Here is a 23,301-nt window from a genome sequence, read left to right as displayed (position 1 = left end):
GCCTTTTTTTTTTTTAGGTAATGCCAGTGTGCGACGTAATACTACAATTGTGCGCGAGGAATGAGAGAGAGGGAGAAAGGAAAAGTGGGGAAAAATATTAGTTTTTGAGTTTTAAATTCCAACCATTCATCTTTAAATTTTCAGATTTAATCTAACGGTAGAAGTTTAAATATTGATTTAAACTAACATAAAATAGATAATTAAAATATAAATATTTAATTATACACTTAAAAATTAACTTCAATTTATAAAATACTAATTTTTTATCATCAAATAAAAGATAAAGTTTTACTGAACATTCATACACTAAAAATCAACTTTAATTTATAAAATACTAATTTTTCATCATTAAATAAATGATGAAATTTTACTGTATATTTTTAAAAGAAAAAAATTATCTAATTAATTTGAATTTTTAATATAATTTAAATTTCATAATAAATTATGAACATAAATAAATAATAATATTATTCTTATACATTAGACTATTTTAATATTCAAAGTTACATTTTATTTTTTTCTTCAATTTGGCAGATGTGGCACTGCTAGTATATATATATATTTATATATTTCTCTTATTTTCGATGAAACGTAAAGATTAGATATTTGAAAGAAAATAGAAACGGAGAAAGAGGGAGAATAAGCATGATGGGTTATATCAACTTGTGTGGCTGTCCAAGGCTCAAGCCTCTCCGTTGTCTTCATTTGAGCCAAAATCTAAGTAAAGGGGGCAAAGGTAAGTTCTACGATGCTTCTCTCCTCTTATCTGATATCTCTTCCATTTCTTCTTTGTATTTGATTACTTATTTCTTTATTTACCACCACATACTAGGGTTTGATTAGCAATGGTTAAATTGTATTGATTCTTGATAGTTTCGACCTCTATCGTAATTTGCAGAAACAAAAGAACGGGGAAGGATTAGAAGGAAGGGGAGGAAGCGATGGCAGCAACTTTCTTGTGTTCATGGAATCCAACTTTAGTACATGGTTCCAGAAAAGTAAATTCATTGTATCCCAGATCATTAGAAGGTGTTGGACAGATTACACTAGATCAACCAACTGCGAAAAGAAGCTCAAGTCGTCATGGCTGTCCAACGAAAATATCCCGTAGGTTTTCTGTGTTTGCTGTGACCGAAAGTTCTAAAGAGCCAAGCAAGACTGAAGAAACAATCCCTTCTTGGGCCAGGGCAGATTCAGATGTGCCCCCTCCTTGGGCTCAGGATGAAGGCAAGGAAAGTATATCACAGCAAATATTTGAGATTCCCTTCTATGTTTATTTACTTGCCTCAGCAGTGACTGCAATTGCTGCAGTAAGTTCCCTCTTCCTCCAATTCGTTTTCATTCTATGACCTGCAATTCTCTTTCCTTAAATTTTCTTATGCACCTCTTGGACTGCAGATAGGCTCTGTGTTTGAATATGTGAATCTGAGGCCAGTGTTTGGAATTTTGAAATCAGACAGCATTTTTTATGCTCCATTGCTTGGATTTTTTGCATTTACTGGCATTCCCGTTTCAGTAAGTTCTCTCTAATATATTTTTTTTTGCAAGCTGATTCCTTAGATGTTGAAACTAGAATATGATTCCATTAGGGTCTAAATTCTTGAATTGGTGTCTTAAATTATATTTCTTTGACTTTGATTTCTTCGATTTTTAATCAATTGTTGTAGATAGAAGCTTTCAGCTAACAGGGTTTTATTGTTTTAATTATTTTTGCTGGTTACAAACTCTAAATAGACAAGTTTGGTACAGACTTTTTATAAAAAAGTTGGTCATAATAAAAAAAAAAAAAAAAGATTTTCTTACAATTTTTTAAAGTGGAATCCATTTTTTTACATAGAGACTATCCGATACTTGTCTATTTGAGGCTTATTTATAATATAATAGACAATTACGTTCAAATCCAGTTCTAGATCAGATTTTGCGAAGTATTGTGCATAAGTAGGACAGAGAAAAATATCTCAGTTGATATGAACTCACTTGATCCCCTCTTCAGTTAACATGAATGTTAAATACTATACAGACTTTCCTGTGGCTCAAATCTGTTCAAGCTGCTAACAAGGAAGCTGAAGAACAAGACCGCAGGGATGGCTATCTGTAGGATCAACTACCCTTTACAGTTGTGATTTTAAATATTGAGGAGGATCATGTGGCGTTATGGAATTTATTTCGAGTGACAAATGACCCCTAATGCAAACATAAATGTGAATAGTTTTACTAGTAATGACACATACAAAACTCTTTTTTATTCTATTTTATATGAAGGATATTTATGCAAAAATTCAAATCAAATAAAAAACTAGAAAATGTTAAGCATTTATTATGAAGTGGTGTTATTGCATTTCATTGATTTAAATAAATTGCAAAATAGTTGTACCCATATTATTATTGTAGTTTTTATTCGGTTTTAATTTAAATACATTAAATGAACTGTTATGGTGGCGATGAATTTAATGGCCAAGTGTGCAACTGTCACTTCCACACATCAATTAAATTAGTAACTGCCACTTCCCAGTTGTCATTTTAATAAGAATGTGATACCACCGACCTTGTTTATTTCGATGGATCAAGTTTTTGCGTAGCCATTTGCATAAGTACTCCAATGATACAAGTATATTATTACTAACTATTCTAACATAATACATCTTCGTACTCAGGCTAATTGAGCTTGGTACATGACTTGCATGTATTGCAGCAAATGTCAAGCCACGAATGAACCTCAAGGTTCAAAGATATATATCCTTGCTAGATTTTCTGAAGCAGTAGATCCAGTGAAAGAATTTATTCTTTCATTGATCAATAAAGGTTTATTATTCTGATTATCAAAACTTATTTGAACAGTTCCATCAAGATATTTCTGAATATAAGCAAGATTAATCTCATAAAAAACAAACTTAGCAGATTGAGATTCACATTTCAATAACTATTCATTAGGAAGAGTGATATCTCTCCAATGAATTATATTCGAAATTTGGATCTTAGCATCAGGAGGAGTAGAACTTTGGATTAACAAAGTTTTTATCACTTGATTTTTTAAAAATAGTTTTAGGATTTAAATTGGTTTTTAGCATTCTATAGTAAATAAGATAAACAATAGCAAGAGATTTATTCCTTTCATCCATATCATAACTAGATGTCAAAATATTCAAAGTCAAGGCCTTAAGAATATTAGGATCATCTAAAGTAAGGGTCATATCAGGAAAGCAATCAAAATGAATTGGACCATTAAACAAAGATGATTGAATCATTCCAAGTATACTAGTTTCAAATTCTTGAATCTAGCATCTCTCAAGCATAAAAGTATAGAAGCGTTGATTTCCTTTCGGGTTAGAGGTTTAACAACAACTTGGACAAAATCAATATGAGTATAGATGATCTCTATATAAATAATACATATTTCTATAACTTAATTATACAAATCTCGGAATTGGAGGTACAAAATGGAGGTGGATCTCAGTGTGGAGTCGGAGCCTCAAGTCAAAGTTGTTTAGGAAACAATTCTAGTTTCGACTCTAACTCCAACTCCAACGCCATAAAAAAGATACTAAAACCTCATACTCTAGCTCCATTTTCTCGGAGCTTTGACTTCGACGATGCGTGGTCGGTTTGGAGTCGATGTTGGAGTCAAGTAATCGGATTTTTGCACAGTCCTAATTTTCCTAAAAACAAGAAAGAAAGCCTAACCAAAATCACATCCTGTGTTGGAAATGAAGAAGTAGAAGCAACACTTGATAAGAAAAAATGGTAGAATACTAAGTGCCTATTAAACAAATATGTCCATATGAGAATAATTAATTCTTCTATATTCGACCATTAATTGAAACGTAGGACTTAAACATCACTTAAGGCTCCAAAAAACCAGTTTAAATTGTCCTTTGAGAACAAAAAACATAAACTTCCATTCTCTCTCCCTTTTTTTTCTTATGATAAAATGTGATTTTTTGTAGATTTTCCTTCAATAATTAGTTTAGAAAATCCCTTTTGCTCCTTACTATGAGGATCATTGTGCTTCATTTAGGTTGCTCACCAAGGTGGCAAGGACTTTTGCTCCTAGGGTGCTCAACTGGGTGGTGAGCACTTTATTCTCCATAGTGTTCACTTGGACGACAAGCATTTCTACTCTCCATGATACTTGTTGGGGGTGAGCATTTTGTCTTTTCAAGTGCTTGCTATGGTGGCAAACTTTATGCTCTTTCACGTTGCTTGGCGGGGTGAGAAGCCCCTATTGTGCTCACCTGGATGGGAATCACTTTTGGTTTTCTTGATACTCGCTTGAAAGTGAGCACTTTACCTTTCCATGATGCTCATAGAGGAGCTTGCCTGGAGGTGAGTACTTTTAGATTAAAAAAATCTTGGCAATGACATTATAATTTATATAGGACTTGTCTATGAAAAGAAAGAACATAACATCCTATCAAAAAGAATGTCAAAAATTTGGCGCTCTACCATTCCAGAAGCATTTGAAATGTATAACACATACGAATAATCATATTCAAGTTGGTCCATTCCTTTTACATTGATGTTTGTTGATGATAACAGAGAAGAAAAAAGAATAATGTATTAAAATCGTTTGCAAAGTTCTTATCAAGTCCATTCAAGAGCACTATGGTGATAGGATGCACATTTCAAATTGATATGGTTGGGTACAAGCAATCTGTTACATGTAGCACATCCTACCCATAAACTACCAAATTCATATTTGCCTCACGTCAAAACAAGAGATTCCATATTGTAACTCACGTTCGTTTGCTTTTACAAAAGGAGTGAGGGGGATTTCCCCCCAGGTGTGCAAAACACTACATTAACAAAAGGTTTTGTTTTTTTACAGCATTTGTATTCCAAAATATATAGTCAGATGATTAAAACCCAACACAAGGTTCACTTACAACATAGAATTTGCAATTTTGCTTTTCTTTATTTTTTTAAAGAAAATATCACTATGTGCCTGTTTTTTAGCCTTATGTGTGCATTATCCACACTCCACTTCAGTTCAAGCAACATAGAGAGAGAGAGAGAGAGAGAGAGAGAGAGAGAGAGATACAAACGCACGGTCCTTCAAACAAAGCGCCGAAAGGCAAAATCTTTCCACCAACCCATCAAAGATACAACTTTCCCACCAAGAATCAAGCATAAATACTTGGGTCTTATATTTACTCATTTTTGTCAAAAGGAATGCGCGGTGTTTGCGCACTTTATGATTGCAAATATCATTTATTAAATAGAAATAAAACCAGGGAAAGGGAAAATAAGACTTACCGAAGTGGAGAGAACGCACCAAATAATGAGAGTGTGAGAGGCATATAGAGGAAAAAAATAAGGAAGAAAATATGCATCTAACTTAAAGCAAACGCCAAAATTTATGCCCTAAATCTACCTTGTCACTCGGACCATTCATCGGGTATAGATGACTACACCATGACGCACACCATCATATCGAGATAAGCTTTAAGCACAACTCCACAATACTTTCCTTTTTCTCATGCCAATGAAATTGCAGCATCCAAAACCAGTTATTGAATGAACGAATGAGAGCTTTGATTAAGGTAAATCTATTGACTTTCAAGATTACATGGTGAAAATGAAAGAAGAGAATAAAAGAGATTACTATAAGTATGGTTTAGTGCTTAAGTAAGGTGGAAAAAGCAGTGGTTGAGTTGGGCTAACAATGCGAGCAGTCGTGACTCGTGATGGTAGTAGGGAGAAAGGAGGAAGGGAGCAAGTGATAGTTTTGAGAGCTTGGGAGAGTTTTGGAATTATGTTGGTTCTATGAGTAAATCAACACGGGACAATTGGGTACAAATCAACACTTGATGCGCGTAGCCGTGAGTCTTGGCTCAAATCCAGGTCCCATGCGATTCTCTAGAGAAAGAAATAAGGTGCGAAAGTTTGTTGGAGAAGAAAGTTGAGGCTAGGGTCTACTCGCACTCATTGAGGGTCGTTGGCTCTGCGCCCCACCCTCCATGGGCGAGTGCTATTGTCTGCATGCTGGGGGTGGATTGGCCCTCACGTCCACCTATGACTCAAAACCTCTTGCCCAAACCATCACTATTAACCAATAAAAAAAAAAAAAACCAAAATCCAGCTCAGGCAGAAAGAGAGAGAGCGATACTTGGGATTGGGATGCGAGGGTGATGGCCAGAGAGAGAGAGAGAGAGAGAGAGAAGGTGTTTAAGTTTTAAACCAAATCAAATGTAAAACAACGACGTTTTGGGGATATTTCCCAAAATGTAATCATTTTATTTTTATTTTTTAAAAACCATAACATAAGATAAAAACAAATGTCGTTTTGGTGAGTTCTCTCCACAATGACATAGTTTTATTTTAAGAAAAAATTAGCTTTTTTAGTATATATATTTATATAATTGGGCTGGACAAATGGGATAAGCCCCATGTAGGCTTGGGCCTAGCCCGAGCCTTGTCTTGCGATGCCCAGATGCGTGCGGGTATCCGCCTGTAGGTAGAGGGCCATGCCTCGGCTAGGCAACCACACCTCGGCCAGGCAGGGGGCAAATAGGGTGGGCCCGCCACCCACCCTTAAGCTGAGCAACAAACATGATTAGTTGGTGACAAATTAGCCTCGAAGATTGCCCCATCTGATACAAAGTTGTGTTGCCTGCTACAAAATTAAGGCTTGATTTGGTTACACAAACTTTTCAAATCATCTCAGCTCATCTCAACATTTAAATACCATTCAAATATAAACATTTTTTAATTTTCAAACTTTTAAATAAAACATAAAAAATAATTCAATATTTTCAAATCGCAAAACAAAAAATTATATTAGAAAATTATATTCTGACATTCTTGTAACTTTATAATTTTGTATTCAATTTTTTATCTCTTATTTTTCAAAATCCCATGAAAATTTTACTTTAAATTATTTTACTACCATTTATAAATTATATTACTATTATTTATAAAATTTTTATCCCATCTAATTTTATCTGTATAACCAAACCAAATACGGACCATTGGCTAAACACCACGCAGAACCGACGGTGGATCATGAGGGTAGAATGGGATAAAAGTTTGAAAACAAACCTCTATTATACAGAGGGTGGATACATTTTTATTTTTATTTTTATTTTTTTTATTTTGTTGTTTTCAAATATTGTTTCAACATTCAAAGTTTTCATGTTTTTTAAATTTACTTTCGATTTTTGTTTTAAATGCATTTTCCGTTATTATTATTATTATTATTTATTATTTATTTCTATTTGTTCTATAAGTATGATGTCATATCTTATATGTCAAATATTCTTTCAGTACTACCTCTTTGTTCACAAATTATTAAAAGTAGTTTCGTATTTATCCCTTAAATTTATAACGAAATTAAATGTAAGTTTGTAACCGAGTGAGAAAAGAAAATTGCTTAGAGAAAATTTGAGAAATGAAAATTAAAACAAAAATAAAACGATAGAAGCCGGTAAAAGGGGGTTAGGGTTTATCATATTTGAAAGCTTTCTTTATCGCTCCCGGTTTCAATCTTCGTTTCTTGCTGTCCTCAAAACTGGGAGTATCCCTCAATCCGAAGCAGGTAAATATTTATTCTTTCAATTTTTAATTTTTTTGGTAAATTTGTACGTTCAATTGAAAAATAAAAGAAAATTCTGAAAAAAGGATCTGCAAATTCAAGTGTTACGATGCATTCATTTTCAATTGCGTCGCAGAGTAATAGATTTTCTCTTTTGGCTAGTTTTATATGTTTTGTTTGTTTATGGAATGAGAAAACAGTACCTAGGGTTAGGAACATATTCATAAAATTCTTAATTCATATGTTCCAGCATTCTTCACCTGCTTTTATCATATCTGCTCAGAAACTGTATATAAGGAGCCCTATTCTTGCTCTTTACCTGTTTCTTTGTTTTCTATATATAAAAAAAAAAAAAAAAAGTAGAGTAATTTATTTTGCTGATGTGCTTAGAAGCCTAGATGAGTGATTCCAAGGAGAAGAAGAAGGAGAATGAGGAGAGTGCACAAGAAGACGAGGCTGTGACCATTGCTTTGCCCAATCACAAAGCTGCACAAGCTGATGCACATGAACACCATGACTCTTCTGTGCCAGTGGACCAAACCCTGATTCAGACGTTAAATGGCACTCCACCTCTCCCTGAATATAATAAGATTATGGAATCTTGGTCCAATCCGGACCAACCAACTCAAGATTCACCTGACTCCCCAGGCCCTTTAAATGATGACAAAGATTTACTCAAACCTAATACACAAACCACTTCTGATGTCAAGATTGAAGACAATGACTTGCCTCCAAGCAATCTAGGCTGTGAACACCACCAGAACAACACGTCTTCATGTCATGTTGATACTGCTGGACCAGATGTTTCAGTTGCCAAAGATGAACCTTGTCAAGTGCGTGATACCAAACTTGCTGGTGATACTGACATTCTGCCTGCAACTACTACGATTCATAATGAACCGGCTATGAACTGTGCTAAAGCTTCTGATATAAAATATCAAATTCAGAATGGACGGCAAATCAATATGGAGGTGAATGAAAAAGATGTTATTACACCTGTAGAGAATGGGAACTCAAGCTCAAAGCACTTCTTTCTTTTGGGCAATGATCATATGTCAGAAGGTAATGAATCAGGAACAGAAGAAGAGCAATCGGCTTTTATGAAGGAGCTGGAAAATTTCTTTAGGGAGAGGAGCACGGAATTCAAGCCTCCGAAGTTTTATGGGGAGGGTCTGAATTGCCTTAAGTGAGTTTCTCCTGATCATTTACATATATTTGATTTTCTTAATAACTATTATATAGGTGGTGGACAAATTTCCATACTTTGGGCTAATGTGTGTCAACATCTTATTGATAAGGTTGTGGAGAGCAGTGACTAGGTTGGGTGGCTATGATAAGGTATGCATTGTTTCCCCATGAACATATTTATTTACCATTTTCACATGCATATTAGTTCAATGCCTTTCCTTTGGTCTTTTTGGTTGGGAAGCTAATTTTAACTAGAGCAATCGGTGATTCTTGTATGGTAGTAATTTTGGAAATAGATTTAAAAGTTAAGATTTTTGGTATCAAAGAGTAGTTTGGATTCATCCTAGTAGTTCTTTGATACCGTTTACTTATAAAAAAAAAAAAAAGGTTCTTTGATACCGTGAAGTATGATAATATTATTAGTAATTAAGGCAATCTAATATGATAAGTGCATTCTAGTAAGGATGTTTTTTGGATGCAATTTGTGATGGGACCTCGATGGAAGATATCTTAGACCCTCCTTGCCATGTGCATTTTTTAAATTTAGGATGTTTACACACTTCTATTGCTATTTTCTTGGTTGACACGTGTTGGGCACATTCTGTGCATGTGCACTTAGCAATTCCCTAGTACTAAAATTATAAGTATTATTTATATACAAATTATAATGAAGGGATTAGAGAAGTGAGACAATTTTTTTTACAAGTAAAAAGAATTGATAAAATAATTAGAGCAGTAGAGCAATCATTATGGGACTCAAACCCACAATCTTTTGCTCTGGAGGCGAGTGCCATTATCCATTATAATAATATATAATTTGTTGAGAGTTGTTTATTTCCTTATTTGTTCTGTGCCATTTATTTAAGAGTTTTGCTATATACAAGCAAGTTTGCGTACCAATCTGCGTACTAATATTATTGCCTTCATATTCTAAATTCAAATTAGCATTGTTTTCAATAAAATCTACTTTCTGACCAATCATATTGAATGGGTGCGCACATTAGTGCGCATAATCGCTTACAATTAGATTTTTTCTTTATTTAATGTATTTGATCTCCTTAGTATAAAGAAGAAGCTAGAAGAGAAGGAAACTATCTTTCCATGGGAATTCAGTTCTCTAATCTCTTTGACTCTATCTTTCTCTTCCTATTTTATTTTTCAACTTGGTATCAGAGCGTTCTTGGGCTGTTAGGGTTAGGTTAGTACCAAATAATGTGACTCACGGTAGCCCACGATGATGCCATACGAACGGCGGCAGCAGCAACGGCAAGGAAGTCGAGCCCATGGTTCTGATCGAAATCTTCTAGGAACCCCACTGACCAAGCTTCATGGTGAACAAAGGATGCTTGGCTGTGACTTCTGAAAAAGGAAAAAAAGAGAAAAAAAAAAGGGGCGTTCCTTGGAGGATCATCGCGATCTAGAGTTGGGAGAAAGTTGAAGCCCAGAGAAGCTTTCTGATTCTTCCGGCAAAGCTCAGGGAACTTGGCATTGAAGCATCGAAGCTTTCTATTCCTTCTGATCATCGCGATCTGGAGTTGGGAGAATGTCGAAGCTCTGAGAAGCTTAGAAGCTTTCTAGTTTTTCTGGTGAAGCTCAGGGAACTCGGCGCGATCTGGAGCTCGAAGAAGGAGAACTCAAAATGGTAAAAAACGACATGCCATTTTTGAGCTGCACTGGTAAACAACGTGTCGTGCAGAAGCAAAACCTACGTCAGGAGCTAAACACCCTGTCGTTTTTGAGGTAAGAAAAAAAAAAGTGGAGCTATTTGGTTGGTTTCAATGGCTGATCCAAAGAAGAGTGAAAGACAGACCAGTGACCAGAGAGTCGAAAGCCAAGTGACCTACTCCAATGGAAATCCAACCCTCCAAATCTCAATTGTGAAATTAGATGGACTCAATTATTTGGCTTGGTCTCAATCTGCACTCTTGTATATTAAGAGTTGAGGGAAGATAGGATACTTGAATGGCAAGATCCCCGAACCAAAGCTGGATGATTCTGCTTATGATAGATGGGAAGCTGAAAATTCCACAATCATGTCTTGGTTACTACACTCTATGCAACCTGATATTGGTAATGGTTTTCTACTTTTCACTGCAAAAGAGGTGTGAGATGCAGCTGCTCAAACTTTTGCAAAGAAAGGGAATGCTGCTCAAGTCTATCCACTAAAGAGACGAATTCATGGGATGACCCAAGGAGAGTTATTTGTGACTGCTTACTTTCATCAACTACGGGCTTTGTGGCAAGAAGCGGATCATTATCAGAATTTTCAGACGGAATGTACTGCTGATTTTGTAAAAATCCAGAAGATAATAGAAGAGGAACGTATTTATGCTTTCCTTGGAGGATTGAATGAAGAGTATGATTCTGTTCGGATTCAGATTCTAGGAAAGGATCCTCTACCATCTCTTCGGGAGGTTTTTTCTTATGTTCCAAATAAGGAGAGTTGTTGTGGTGTGATGCTTCATTCTCTTCCCCAAGATCGATCTGCGCTGCTTACTACTACTCAGTGTCTTGATAAGCCAAGTAGGAGCCGTGATGGGGGAAAAAACGTTGACACTACAACAAACCATGACACACTTTGGTGACTTCATGGTCATCCTACGAGAGGTAGATGAGGTCGCTTTGGTGGTGATACTAGGCCTTGTGCTAATCACACTTTGATTGTGGGCTCTACACCTACCATGTCTATGCCTAGTCCTTCTACTTCGGACCCTGGGGGCTTAACAAGGAGGAACTTGACACATTCCGTAGGCTTATGTCTAAGCTGGAATTATCCACCACTGCATCCTCTTCATTTGCTCACTCAGGTAATTTAGCCACATCTCTAAGTGCATCATCCATTGAGTCTAATGATCCATGGATAATTGATTCGGGGGCATCCGATCATAGGACTGGTTTATCATCTCCTTTCTCTTCATATCATCTCTGTTCAGGTAGGGAAAAAGTTAGAATGGTTGATGGATCTCTATCCTCTGTGTCTAGTAAGGGTTCAATTCTTGTGACTGAGTCTTTGTCTCTTTCAGATGTTTTACATGTTCCCAACTTTACAAATAATCTTCTCTCCATCGCTTGCATCACTCTAGCCTTAAGTTGTCGAGTGGTTTTTTATTCTAACCAATGTTTCTTCCAGGAGCTAGCCACGGGGAGGTTGATTGGCAGTGGTAGCTTGAAGGATGGTAGTTACTATCTGGATTCGCAGATCAAGACACCTGGATAGCTCAAACAGGCTTATCATACCACCTGCATTCACGACTTTATGGCTATGGCATGGCTTTGGCATCAAAGATTAGGGCACCCTTCTTTCTTCTTGTTACCCTCGTTGTTTTGTCACTTTTATTAATGATTTTTCTCGCACTACTTGGGTTTACCTATTAAAAGAGAAAAACGAGGTGTTTTCCGTTTTTCAAGTTTTTTATAAAATGGTTCAAACCCAATTTGGTACTTCTATTAAAGTTCATTCTAACAACGAAGGAAAATACATGTTTGATAACCTTCAAAATTTCTTCCGTGAACATGGTATCATTCATCAAACTACTTGTGTTAATACTCCATAGCAAAATGGTGTTGTTGAGAGGAAGAATCTGCATCTCTTAGAGGTCACCCATGCCTTACTTTTTTCCATGCATGTTCCAAAATCTTATTGGGGTGATGCTCTTCTTACAACAACCTATCTCATTAATCGAATGTCATCTCGTGTCTTGAATTCTAAGACACCTATGGAAGTTTTGTTACCCTCGTTGTCTTCCTCCTTGTTTTTTGTGCCTCCAAGAGTGTTTGGCTGTGTTTGTTTTGTTCATGTTCATGGGCCTGCTCATAGTAAATTAGATCCTCGATCTCTCAAATGTATCTTCTTAGGGTATTCTCCCACTCAAAAAAGGCATAAGTGCTATCATCCACCATCACGAAAACGGTTTGTCACTATGTATGTGTGATACCCCATATGATATGGATAAGGGTAGGTGGTGTATGGGATCCCACATTGCTTGGGAATGAGAAGTTCTTGCTCTTTATAAGGTTCTAATGGGGTTCCAATTGTATCATTGACTAGTCCTTTTGGAGTATAGGCCATGTGGTTTGGGCCTTCTATTGGGGCGTTACAAATGGTATCAGAGACTATCCCAACCAGAAATGTGGGACTTGAGCCGTGCCACCTATAATGGATAGGCCCGACGAGGACGTCGGGAATTTAAGGGGGGTAGATTGTGATACCCCATATGATATGGATAAGGGTAGGTGGTGTATGAGATCCCACATTGCTTGGGAAGGAGAAGTTCTTGCTCTTTATAAGGTTCTAATGGGGCTCCAATTGTATCATTGACTAGTCCTTAATTTGGAGTATAGGCCATGTTGTTTAGGCCTTCCATTGGGGCGGTACAGTATGTCACTTTCTTTGAAACTCAACCCTATTTTTCTTCCCTTCAAACTTCTCTTCAGGGGGAGAATGAGAGTGAAGAGTAGTCATTTGTGGACCCGTTAGTGACATTTATCTAGGTTGAACCAGCAAAACAACAGCAACCTACACCTTTACAACCTTTACCCTGTGAGAACCAACAGCAAGAGCCAGAGCCACATATTGATAAGCTGTGTGAGCCACTGAGAGTCTACTCACGACGCCAGAATGGTAAGACTAACACCTCATCTACTTGCCAGTCATCCAACCCGGGATCAGGTAATTCTTTGTCTATCCCAGACTCTTCAACTCCTATTGTTCATGATATGGACTTACTTATTGCACAACGTAAAGGAGTTAGATCTTGTACCCAACACCCATTCTCTAACTTTGTCTCTTACCAAAACTTGCCCCCTTCATATCGTACCTTTATTTCCAATTTGTCCTCTGTGTCTACTCCAAAAAATCTACAGGATGCACTTGGTGACCCAAAGTGGAGAGAGGCAATGCAAGAAGAGATGAAAGCCCTTGTTAAAAATGACACTTGGGATTTGGTTCTCTTACCTGATGAAAAAAAAGGTTGTGGCATGTAAGTGGGTGTTTACACTGAAACTTAAGCCTGATGGATCTGTTGACTGACTTAAGGCAAGATTGGTTGCAAAGGGGTTCACACAAACGTATGGGATAGACTACGAAGAGACATTTGCTCATGTGGCAAAGATGAATTCAGTTCGGGTTTTGCTTTCTTTGGCAGCAAATGAGGCTTGGCCACTTTATCAGCTTGATGTGAAGAATGCGTTTCTTCATGGAAACTTGGAAGAGGAAGTATATATGGAACTTCCTCCTGGCCTTGAAGTAGTCTATATGGATTGAAGGAGTCTCCAAGAGCATGGTTTGAAAGATTTTTCCAAGCTGTGCAGAAATATGGCTACAACCAGACTCAAGCAGATCACGCATTATTCATCAAGCATACACCATCAGGTAAGATGACTGCACTTATTATGTATGTTGATGATATTGTGATAACTGGAAATGATGATGAAGAAGTGAAGAAACTAAAGAAATACTTGGCTAGTGAGTTTGAGACAAAAGATGTTGGAAATCTGAAGTATTTCTTAGGCATTGAAGTTGCACGATCTCAGCATGGGATTTTTATCTCCCAAAGAAAATATGTTCTTGATCTCCTCGAGGAAACTGGAATGCTTGGATGCAAAATAGTTGATAATCCAGTAGAACCTAATGCTAAATTGGGAGAAGATGCTGAAGGAAATATGGTAGACAGGGGCAGATATCAAAGATTGGTTGGTCAATTAATTTATCTATCCCACACGTCCAGATATTGCCTATGCAGTTAGTATGGTGAGTTAATTTATGCATTCCCCACGTGAGTCTCACATGAAGGCAGTCTATCGGATTCTTAGGTATCTAAAGTCATCACCAGGAAAAGACTTGCCGTTTTCTAAGCATAATCACTTTAAAATAGAAGCATATACAGATGCAAATTGGGCTGGATCAGTGGATGATAAAAGGTCTACTTCAGGTTATTGTTCCTTTGTGGGAGGAAATTTGGTGACATGGCGTAGCAAAAAACAATTAGTGGTTGCTAGATCAAGTGCTGAAGCTGAATTTCGAGCTATGGCACATGGAGTATGTGAGTTACTATGGTTGAAGTTGTTGTTAAAGGAGTTGAAGGATGATACTACAAAGCCTATGAGGTTGTACTGTGACAACAAAGCAGCAATCAGCATTGCACATAACCCAGTGCAACATGATAGAACCAAGCATGTTGAAATTGATAGGCATTTCATCAAGGAGAAGCTGCGTGCAGAATTGATTTGTACCCCTTATGTGAAGACAGGGGATCAATTGGCAGATATCTTAACAAAAGGAGTTACTAGCTACATGTTTCAAACAACTCTTGGCAAGCTAGGCATGAGAGATATTTTTGCATCAGTTTTGGGGGAGTGTTGAGAGTTGTTTATTTCCTTATTTGCACTGTACCATTTATTTAATGTATTTGGTCTCCTTAGTATAAAGAAGAAGCTAGAAGAGAAGGAAACTATCCTTCCATGGGAATTCAGTTCTCTAATCTCTTTGACTCTATCGTTCTCTTCCTATTTTACTTTTCAACTTAATTTTTAGAGTGTGGGGAGGTTCCTAAGGATCTACCTTTTCTATGTGGAGATACCATTTTGAGTGTGTCTACATTAGGCTTCGAAGACTAATCTCTAGGAGATGATTCTTTTTTTACTAAAAGTTTTATTGATAAAAGAGTAGGCATAGCCTAAGTTCATAGAAAGTATACAAGAGGAATACCTAATTGGGAAGGAAAAACAGATATCTAGCAGAAGAGTTAAGCTCTCATGATTTGGAAATTACCTTGGTTTGATCAAATCCTAATTGCACCAAATTTTTAGAGTAACAGTGAATAATTGGAACTTGCACATTTATGTCTTAGTTCTTTCCTTTTGATTTTCATATATATATGACTTTTGTCTTAGTTCTAAACCCAAACACACTGGGAGAAAGCAAACAGGCATCCTAAAGAAGGAAACAGAGTGAAGAAAAACTGCAAATGAAAAATGAAGTTCAATAAAATCTATGGAGAGGGGTGGTTAACTTGTCCACTTATATTTGGTCTTTGATTTCATTAAGTCGGTAATTGGAAATCAAGGTAAGATTTGTGAAGAGTGTATTATGACTTGTGACCGCATGCCTGGTGGGGGTGTCTCCTCTATTGTGGGTATATGGGAACCTCACTTTACATAAAACCTGAGGATAGGCTGCTCAAAAGGTTGTCTACAGTTTTCATTGACATTCAAGGCAATTTGTCGTGTCTTTCGAAATGTTGGTATGATGGAAAGAAGAATTAGAAAGGCTGTTTTGCCATACTGAATTATCTGATACCAATTAATTAGACATACAACTATTGAAATGTGCCTGGAATAAATATGCCATCCTTTTTGCCGTTGCTGACAATAGCTCATAATTGGCTTTTATTTTTTGATAGGTGACTTCTTGTAAGTTGTGGCGGCAAGTGGGAGAGTCTTTCAAACCCCCAAAGTAAGGAACAGAACATGTGTATTCCTATTATCTTTTGTATGTGAACTCCATCACTTGCATAAATGGGATTAGAGCTTTTCAAAAGATTGTATAAGCAAAATAAATAAATAATGAATGAGAGACACAGTTTTTCTAGATTTTAATTAATTTGGAAAAGCAAACTTACCCTATTCCTAAGTGCAAATGTGTTTTTTTTTCTTTTTCTTTTTTTCTAGTGCTGGGGGTGGGCATGGCCTAGGAGATTTTAACCAATTTATTTTTCTTCCATTCCATTTTTTTTACAGGACATGCACTACAGTTTCATGGACATTCCGAGGTTTTTATGAGAAGGTAATTCAGATTTTTGGAAATTTATGTCTATTTATGCAGGTTGTAATGTGTACTTGTGTGCATATCTGCAAGCCTGTTCAAATCTAAGGTCATAAAATCTTTATCATTCCAGAGAGAGGATAATCATTCCTAGTGCTCATCATTTCATTACATATGCGTGAGTGTGCGTGCATGCATGATCTTGTATATCCCCTTTAGTGAATAGAGCAATGAAGTTATCTCAGGTTCAAGCTGTTCATTGTAAAGTAGGTATCTCCTCTGACTGATGATATCCTGTTCCTGTATCCTTTACACTGCCACCTGTGATGATGGTTGCAGGTGGATTGCTCACTGGGCTTAAGAAACATGGAAATCGTGCTGTTTTAATTCTTCGACTTAAATTACGTACTTTGTATATGAAGTCATCATCTATTTTTTATCATAGGGACACAAACATTCGAATTAGGTACCGGGCCTTGTGTTAATTTCTGAGTAGGTTTATTGTACCTCACTCAGATGTTGCTACGAATTGATTGCTTTTATCATACCAGCCCTTGATGTGATTTTTGTAGATCGTTATTATTGTTAGGCATGGATTTATCTGTTACTCTTGTTTGTTCTCTTTTCATTACTCTTGTTTGGTAATGTTACTTTTTACCGATAAAAAAAAAAATATGATATGCCTTTGAATCTTGCCGTTTTTCTCAAAAGTCATGGCTAATAAGAATTTACTTGTCTGTGTGGAAAAATAGTTTCTACTGGAGCTTTGTCTGTTTTCTGTTTTTATTTTCCGTTGCTCTGTCTACCATGAGTTGATTTGATAGGCCCTCCTCTTTCAAGTGCACCTGTGTATGTTTATGTCAGTTTGTTTGATTCATATACTTTTTGAATACCTCATAATCTCTCGTGCTTTGTTTATAGAATCATTAAATACTTATTTTTAGTAATTCGTGTTACTCCAGGCCCTCCTTAGTTACGAAAGGCATAAAGCACATGGTGGTGAGCTTAATGTACCTATTGCTTCCCACTCAGAGCCTATGAATATCGAAAATCAGGTAGGTAAAAAACTTTAATTTTGGACTTGTGGTAGATGTTGTGCAATTAAAACTTAGTGATAGTCTTTTTTTCCAAAGGTAAATTCTATTTACAAGCCGGTGTGGATAATACACCTTGCAAAGTGCTTACATGGCATGATTTGATTTGGAAGAGAAATTTTAAAATTTTAATCTTACAAACAAATCTTGCTATGTAAGTGATGGGATGGTGTGTTCTGCACACCTGCTTGCAAATATAATAACTCTTTTTCAGATAGGTCTTATTTTTGCCACTTTCAAAATTGAACTGGTTATAATTTTAGGAAAGAAAGATCATGCATCTTGTCTCATGAAATTTTGTTTACCCAATGATTGCCACCTATTGTGCACAAGACTTAAAAACTGTAATAAAATGTGATAGAGTTGTTAAAGGGTTATAGCTTTTAAAGAAAGAAAGTGGTCCTAGCGGGTTTCAATGATTATGCTTATTCAGCATTTACACAACTTCTTGTATGTTAATAATTGTAATAAGGGGTGTAAACGAGTTGAGTTTGAGTGAGTAATGGGTGGTAAAATCTTGTTCATTTAATTTTTATTTGAACGCCAGTCAGGCTTCTGCTTATCACAAAGTGTATTTATTGTTCACATACAACTCGTTTATTATTCGAGCGCAGTCGAACTTGTTTCATTCTAACAAAATAAATTATTTATATTGTATCTAATACCCTTTATATACACATTTTAACAAACAAGTTTAGTTTATATATGCATATATCAATGATTATATTTGTAAGGATTCAAGCATCGATTATTATTTTGTGTTTATAAAAACAGCTCATTTAATAAACGAATCGAGCTGAAAACGAGTTTGACCAAGCCATTCTTGAGGTTTGTCTATTTACAGCCCTACATGTAATGGATTTATATGTTACAACTTTCGGTTCAACTTTGGTAAATCCTGTCAAATTCTAATTGTTAAACTTGACAGGTCAGCAATTGAAATGATTTTTTAAAAATTGCTATAAATTTTGGGGACAATATACAAACCTCCCTCAAACTACCAACTAGTTTACAATCACCCTCACAAACTATCAATTTTGGTTATCACCCTTTCAAAAAAAAAAAGTTAAAGTTTAGACAGCGATTGCCATTGCCGAAATTGCAATGTACCCCTTGACATAAATAACCTTGATAAAAAGTTAAAAAAATGTAAAAAACCAAAAAATTCCAAAAATTTTAAAATCGATAAAAAAAAAATAAGGACAAGAAGAATTAAAAAGTACAAAAAAGTAAAAAAGTAAAAATAATATATTTATAAAAAACATAAAACATTAAAAAATAATTTTTTAAGTAAAAACATGAAAAACTAGTCATTTTTTAAAACTTTAATTTCCAAATTAATTTATGATTTTCTTGGAAAATATTTTCTTATAAGTAAAAGCAAAATGGAAATTATTTTATTTTATTTTTTTAGAAAATTTATTTAAAAACTAAATTTTTAATGATAGTTTTATATTGCCTTTTTTGTTATTTTTAGGGGTAATTTTTCTTTTTATAGGAACAAGGGGGTGCATTGCTGTTTTTTTGTAGTTTGTGGGGTGATTATAAATTTGGTGATAGTTTGAGGGCTTCGTTTATTTTACTTGAAATTCTTTGATCTTGTGTCATGGTTTTGCTATTGAGATGTAGCTTAAATGGCACCTCCTCCCATTAGAATGGTTTAGAGGATGAAGTTGGGGGTTCAAAACTGATTGGGTGGATGTGTTACTTACCAATGTTAGCAATATTTACTTGCGCATCTCCTAAAAGTTTTAATTATGTGAAGTCCAGATTGCATCAGCCTCAGGTGTGTCCTGGATAATTCAAATTGAAAGCATAATATATTATGTGAAGATTACCACAGTCCTTTCTTTTACTTGTTTACTAAAAATAAGTTAGGAATTTCTTTAAAGCTAAACAAAGTCTCTGATCAAGTCGATTGTCAAAGATTTATTTATTTATTTATTTTTATTTTTTTTATCATTTACTTACTAAAAATGTAGTCAAATTTTCTTTTACAGTTGGTATGCTACCAGTGGTCTCTCAATTATTACCATTCTTGACATTCTTTCACATGTGATGGTGGTAAACAGGCTTCAGGATCGGGTAGAGCACGTAGAGATGCTGCAGCACGTGCTATGCAGGGTTGGCACTCACAACGTCTTCTTGGTAATGGTGAAGTTAGTGACCCAATTATCAAGGTCCGCTGAATATTAAATTTTTGCATTCAAATTTCTCGTGACTTTATTAATGATCATAGAGTTTATTTTGGTTTAGTGATATTATAGAATTATATCTGACAGGATAAGAATTCTATTTCAATGCAAAAGCGTGAAAAGCAGCTGAAGAACATTGGTATGGCCCTCTTGTGCTCTCTCATTTTTAACAGTGTGACAGATGGCAGACAGCTTCTTAGTTTTGATTTTTGTCTATTACCTTCAGGTTTGCTTAAACGCAAGAAACCATCTTACATGGAACATACGGTCAAAGCTGCACGTACTAGGGCATCTAAACCACAGTTAAGATTCTTGTTGCAGGAAAATTTTTAATCTGTGGACAGTTTATTGATGTGACCAAGTGATGCCATCATTAAAACTATCCAATCGGCATTCGGTTAATGTTTTTTGGTTGGATTTTGCGTATTTGACTAGATTGGATTCATCAGTCGTTGATATTGGGCCCGCAGCTGATTGGGTAAAGATCAATGTGCAGAAAACTGTAAGTTTTATATGACCGATTCGAATAATTATTCAAGGTCAAGATGCATTCCTAGATTCTATAACACTAATTAGTGTGGAATTCTGTGTGTATAGAAAGATTGTTTTGAGGTCTATGCTTTAGTTCCGGGCCTTCTTCGTGAGGAGGTAAGTATACTCATACCTGTAAATACATTCTGTCATTATTCTCATTTGCTACTTTATTGTCCATTTGGTTTCCTGATAGGTGTAGGCTCCGACTCTGATGGGGTTGGAATCTGTAACTAGTGGACCTCAACTCTGAGTCGGAGATAACTCCACTTCCACCCTACACACACTGTTGGAATGGAGTCGGAGTTACATATTGGAGTACCATTTTTTTAGCCTTTTTAAAATAAATGGAAGAAATTGAAACAATTTAGAATCAGCGACAAATGAAAAAAACGAGACTTATAATCAGATTACTTTGCACAAAAATTAAAAAGCAGAAACAAACTTCAATTAGAGATATTTTGTTTGAATTTAACAAAGGCACAAAGCTTAGCTCGAGGAGTCCACAAAAGCCTTTTTGCATTCCTCGATGGCTTGACTGGATAGAAATTTGTATATTAGATACTTGTTTCATAGTACCACCTTTTTTGAAAATCGCTATTGGATACATGTTCTGCCATACCAGCTATGTACAAATACATTGAGTAGAATCTTATTTTTTTGGGATCCTTGGCGGGATCAGCAAAAAACATGAAATTTTCCCAAAAGCTAGTTGTGGTGTTGTTCTCAACTAGCTTAAGTCAAAAAACAAAGTCAATTTTTTAGGTTGAAGCATACAAAAAAAGTGGCATCAGTTTCAACTCTAGATGTATCATTGAGAAGATATATTAAATGACAATGCCTATATTCCACTAGTAGTATTTATTACCTTGTTCTCTGGCAAGATTAGGTGCGAGTTCAATCAGATCCATCAGGACGCCTTGTTATAAGCGGTGAACCTGAACATACCGACAACCCTTGGGGTGTCACACCCTTCAAAAAGGTGCGCATTATGTTTTTCCTCTTTATTTGAGAACTGAGAATAATGGTCTGGTTGGTTTGGATTTTGCCCTGCTTCAGTTTTCCCCAGGTTGTTTGCTTGTGTATTTGTTACTAAGACTGCTTATTCCCATATTTTAATTTTAGCTAGTCTACTGACTGGGATTTGCTCTTCTTTTATCAGGTTGTCAGCTTACCTTCAAGAATTGACCCACATCAGACATCAGCTGTGGTTACCCTGCACGGACAGTTGTTTGTTCGTGTCCCATTTGGGCAGTCATAGTGGTGTTTAAGGCTGCCTACACCCATGCACAATAGTTAACTTATTGGACGGACGGGAATGAAACCGTTTAGTGGGCTCTGAAGTCTCTACCCTAGTTTATATTGGGTATATCCTCTTACTACGATTTCTAAACTCGTGTATGTGAGTTAGGGTATTAGCGCAGTTTTATTGTATATGAGTATTGCTGTATCAGTGCAGTTTGACAGTGGTTGATCAAGTTGTATCGCTCCCTTGTAATGGTGATCGAGATCTGTTTTCAATCTGAACCCTATGTCAAACTCTACTTGCTTCATCCCCCATTTATCTCATATCATATGACAAACCCACATGTTGTACCTGATTTTTTTTTTCGATCCGATCCGGAACCCGGATAGCAGTTACGAATACCGGATACCCGCATACCTGTCTTTTTATTTTTAAAAAAAATTAAACTCCGATGTTTTGCAACAGGTCATCCCTCTCTTTGTCTCATACCCGTTGTCCACCATTTTCTTTCGTGTTTTTGTTTTTCTTCTCAGCTCCCAACTCTAGGAGAGTTTCACCATGTTTAAGTGGTCCTTTTCAGTCTCGAAAATGCAGTTTCACACTTTTGAGAGATGGAAGAAATTTGGTAGTTCCGGTGCTTGTGTCTCGGGAAAATTTTAGCCGATAAAGTGAGAAAATAAGAGAGAGAGAGAGGGAGAGAGGGGGGGGGAGAGATGGCAGGGTGTGATGTGTTAAGCCTTAAAATCTAACACGGACAGTGTGCAGGTGATTTTACTGAGTCAACTTGAGAGAGAGAGAGGAGATGAGGTGTTAATCGGAATCTTTTTTTTCTAATCAAGCATATATTATAGAATAAATTGAATTACAAAACGTTCAAGGTGGATTTCACTATCAATAAATAAAAAGCATCTAAGGAGATTATCTATAGGTATGCATCCAAAAACTTGATTGGTCGCTGCTTATTGCGTCACTGAGTACACACATTGATTTTGGGATCGATGGATTTTGGCTACTTTCCATCTTTGATGATGGCGGAAGATTTGTTGAAAGTTTGCAATGATGGGGGAGATTTGCCAAAATGTGAAAAGGTCCAAACTTTTAATGGTTGTGATGACAGATTGGACGTCACCTTCAATTACTGCTAAATTTTGTTTATGTAGTGATACCATTTTGGAAGCTAGAAGTGCCGCTGAAGCTTCAGCTACTACAAGGTTTGTCGTTTGAATTTTTTATGTTCTAATCTCTGGGATGTCCCTGATGTGGTCCTTGCGTATCACTAATGCTACCGAGAACTCATCTCTAACTGCAACGTCGAAGGAAAAGCTTTGATAATATGGTGGCAGAGGCTTCCAGGCTTCTTCTTGCTTTTTTTGTTTCTCTTCTCATGCTTTCTTGTATTCTTCATAGATTTGGTTCAAATGATTTTTTGTCATCTCAAGGGATAAAGAAGTATGGTTATAAACTATATCGTTTTGTTTCCTCCAGATAAAATCCATTATAATTATTGCAAATAGCTGGAAGTGGTGTTTTTCGGTGTCCTGTAGTCCCAACTCCTATTCTGGGTATAAAATCATCTTTATCCAATCTGAAATGGAGCGTATGGGTATATTTGCTAAATTTAATGGCCAGAGACTTTGTTGCCATAGTATCCGATTTATTGGACACTTTATGAAAAGATGTAGTAAGGTTTCTTCCGTCTGATTGCATAGTGGACATTCTTCGCAGCCAAGTTGGGGAACGATTGCGCTCAATCT

At 36.1% G+C, this 23,301-nt stretch overlaps 3 protein-coding genes across 7 annotated transcripts in view; all 3 read left to right on the top strand.

Moving 5' to 3' along the window:
• LOC109004516 (probable disease resistance protein At4g27220) overlaps positions 1-23,301 on the top strand; it is a 963,953-nt gene that overhangs the window by 185,913 nt on the left and 754,739 nt on the right. The window lies entirely within an intron of this gene.
• On the top strand, positions 647-2,338 carry LOC109001953. Of its 2 annotated transcripts, XM_018979477.2 has the most exons (4): positions 647-736; positions 899-1,310; positions 1,399-1,515; positions 2,021-2,338. In XM_018979477.2, exons 2-4 carry the CDS (start codon positions 942-944, stop codon positions 2,096-2,098), a joined length of 564 nt encoding a protein of 187 aa, XP_018835022.1. In that variant the 5' UTR covers positions 647-736; positions 899-941; the 3' UTR covers positions 2,099-2,338. The 2 variants fall into 2 exon arrangements, with proteins under 2 accessions (XP_018835022.1, XP_018835014.1); XM_018979469.2 differs by lacking the exon at positions 647-736 and having other exon boundaries at positions 747-1,310.
• Positions 7,254-21,854, top strand: LOC109001933 (AT-rich interactive domain-containing protein 6-like). Of its 3 annotated transcripts, none has more exons than XM_018979454.2 (13): positions 7,254-7,534; positions 7,925-8,717; positions 8,830-8,869; positions 16,120-16,172; positions 16,457-16,502; positions 17,444-17,536; positions 19,648-19,755; positions 19,858-19,909; positions 19,997-20,072; positions 20,206-20,272; positions 20,368-20,418; positions 21,191-21,283; positions 21,464-21,854. In XM_018979454.2, exons 2-13 carry the CDS (start codon positions 7,930-7,932, stop codon positions 21,560-21,562), a joined length of 1,566 nt encoding a protein of 521 aa, XP_018834999.2. In that variant the 5' UTR covers positions 7,254-7,534; positions 7,925-7,929; the 3' UTR covers positions 21,563-21,854. The 3 variants fall into 3 exon arrangements, 2 of the variants coding, with proteins under 2 accessions (XP_018834999.2, XP_018834994.2); XM_018979449.2 differs by having other exon boundaries at positions 7,922-8,717; XR_001997943.2 differs by having other exon boundaries at positions 7,280-7,534; positions 7,922-8,717; positions 21,186-21,283.

Source organism: Juglans regia, chromosome 8 (assembly GCF_001411555.2).
Source record: "Juglans regia cultivar Chandler chromosome 8, Walnut 2.0, whole genome shotgun sequence".
Classification (NCBI taxonomy): domain Eukaryota; kingdom Viridiplantae; phylum Streptophyta; class Magnoliopsida; order Fagales; family Juglandaceae; genus Juglans; species Juglans regia.
This window is presented reverse-complemented; position numbering and strand designations above follow the sequence as displayed.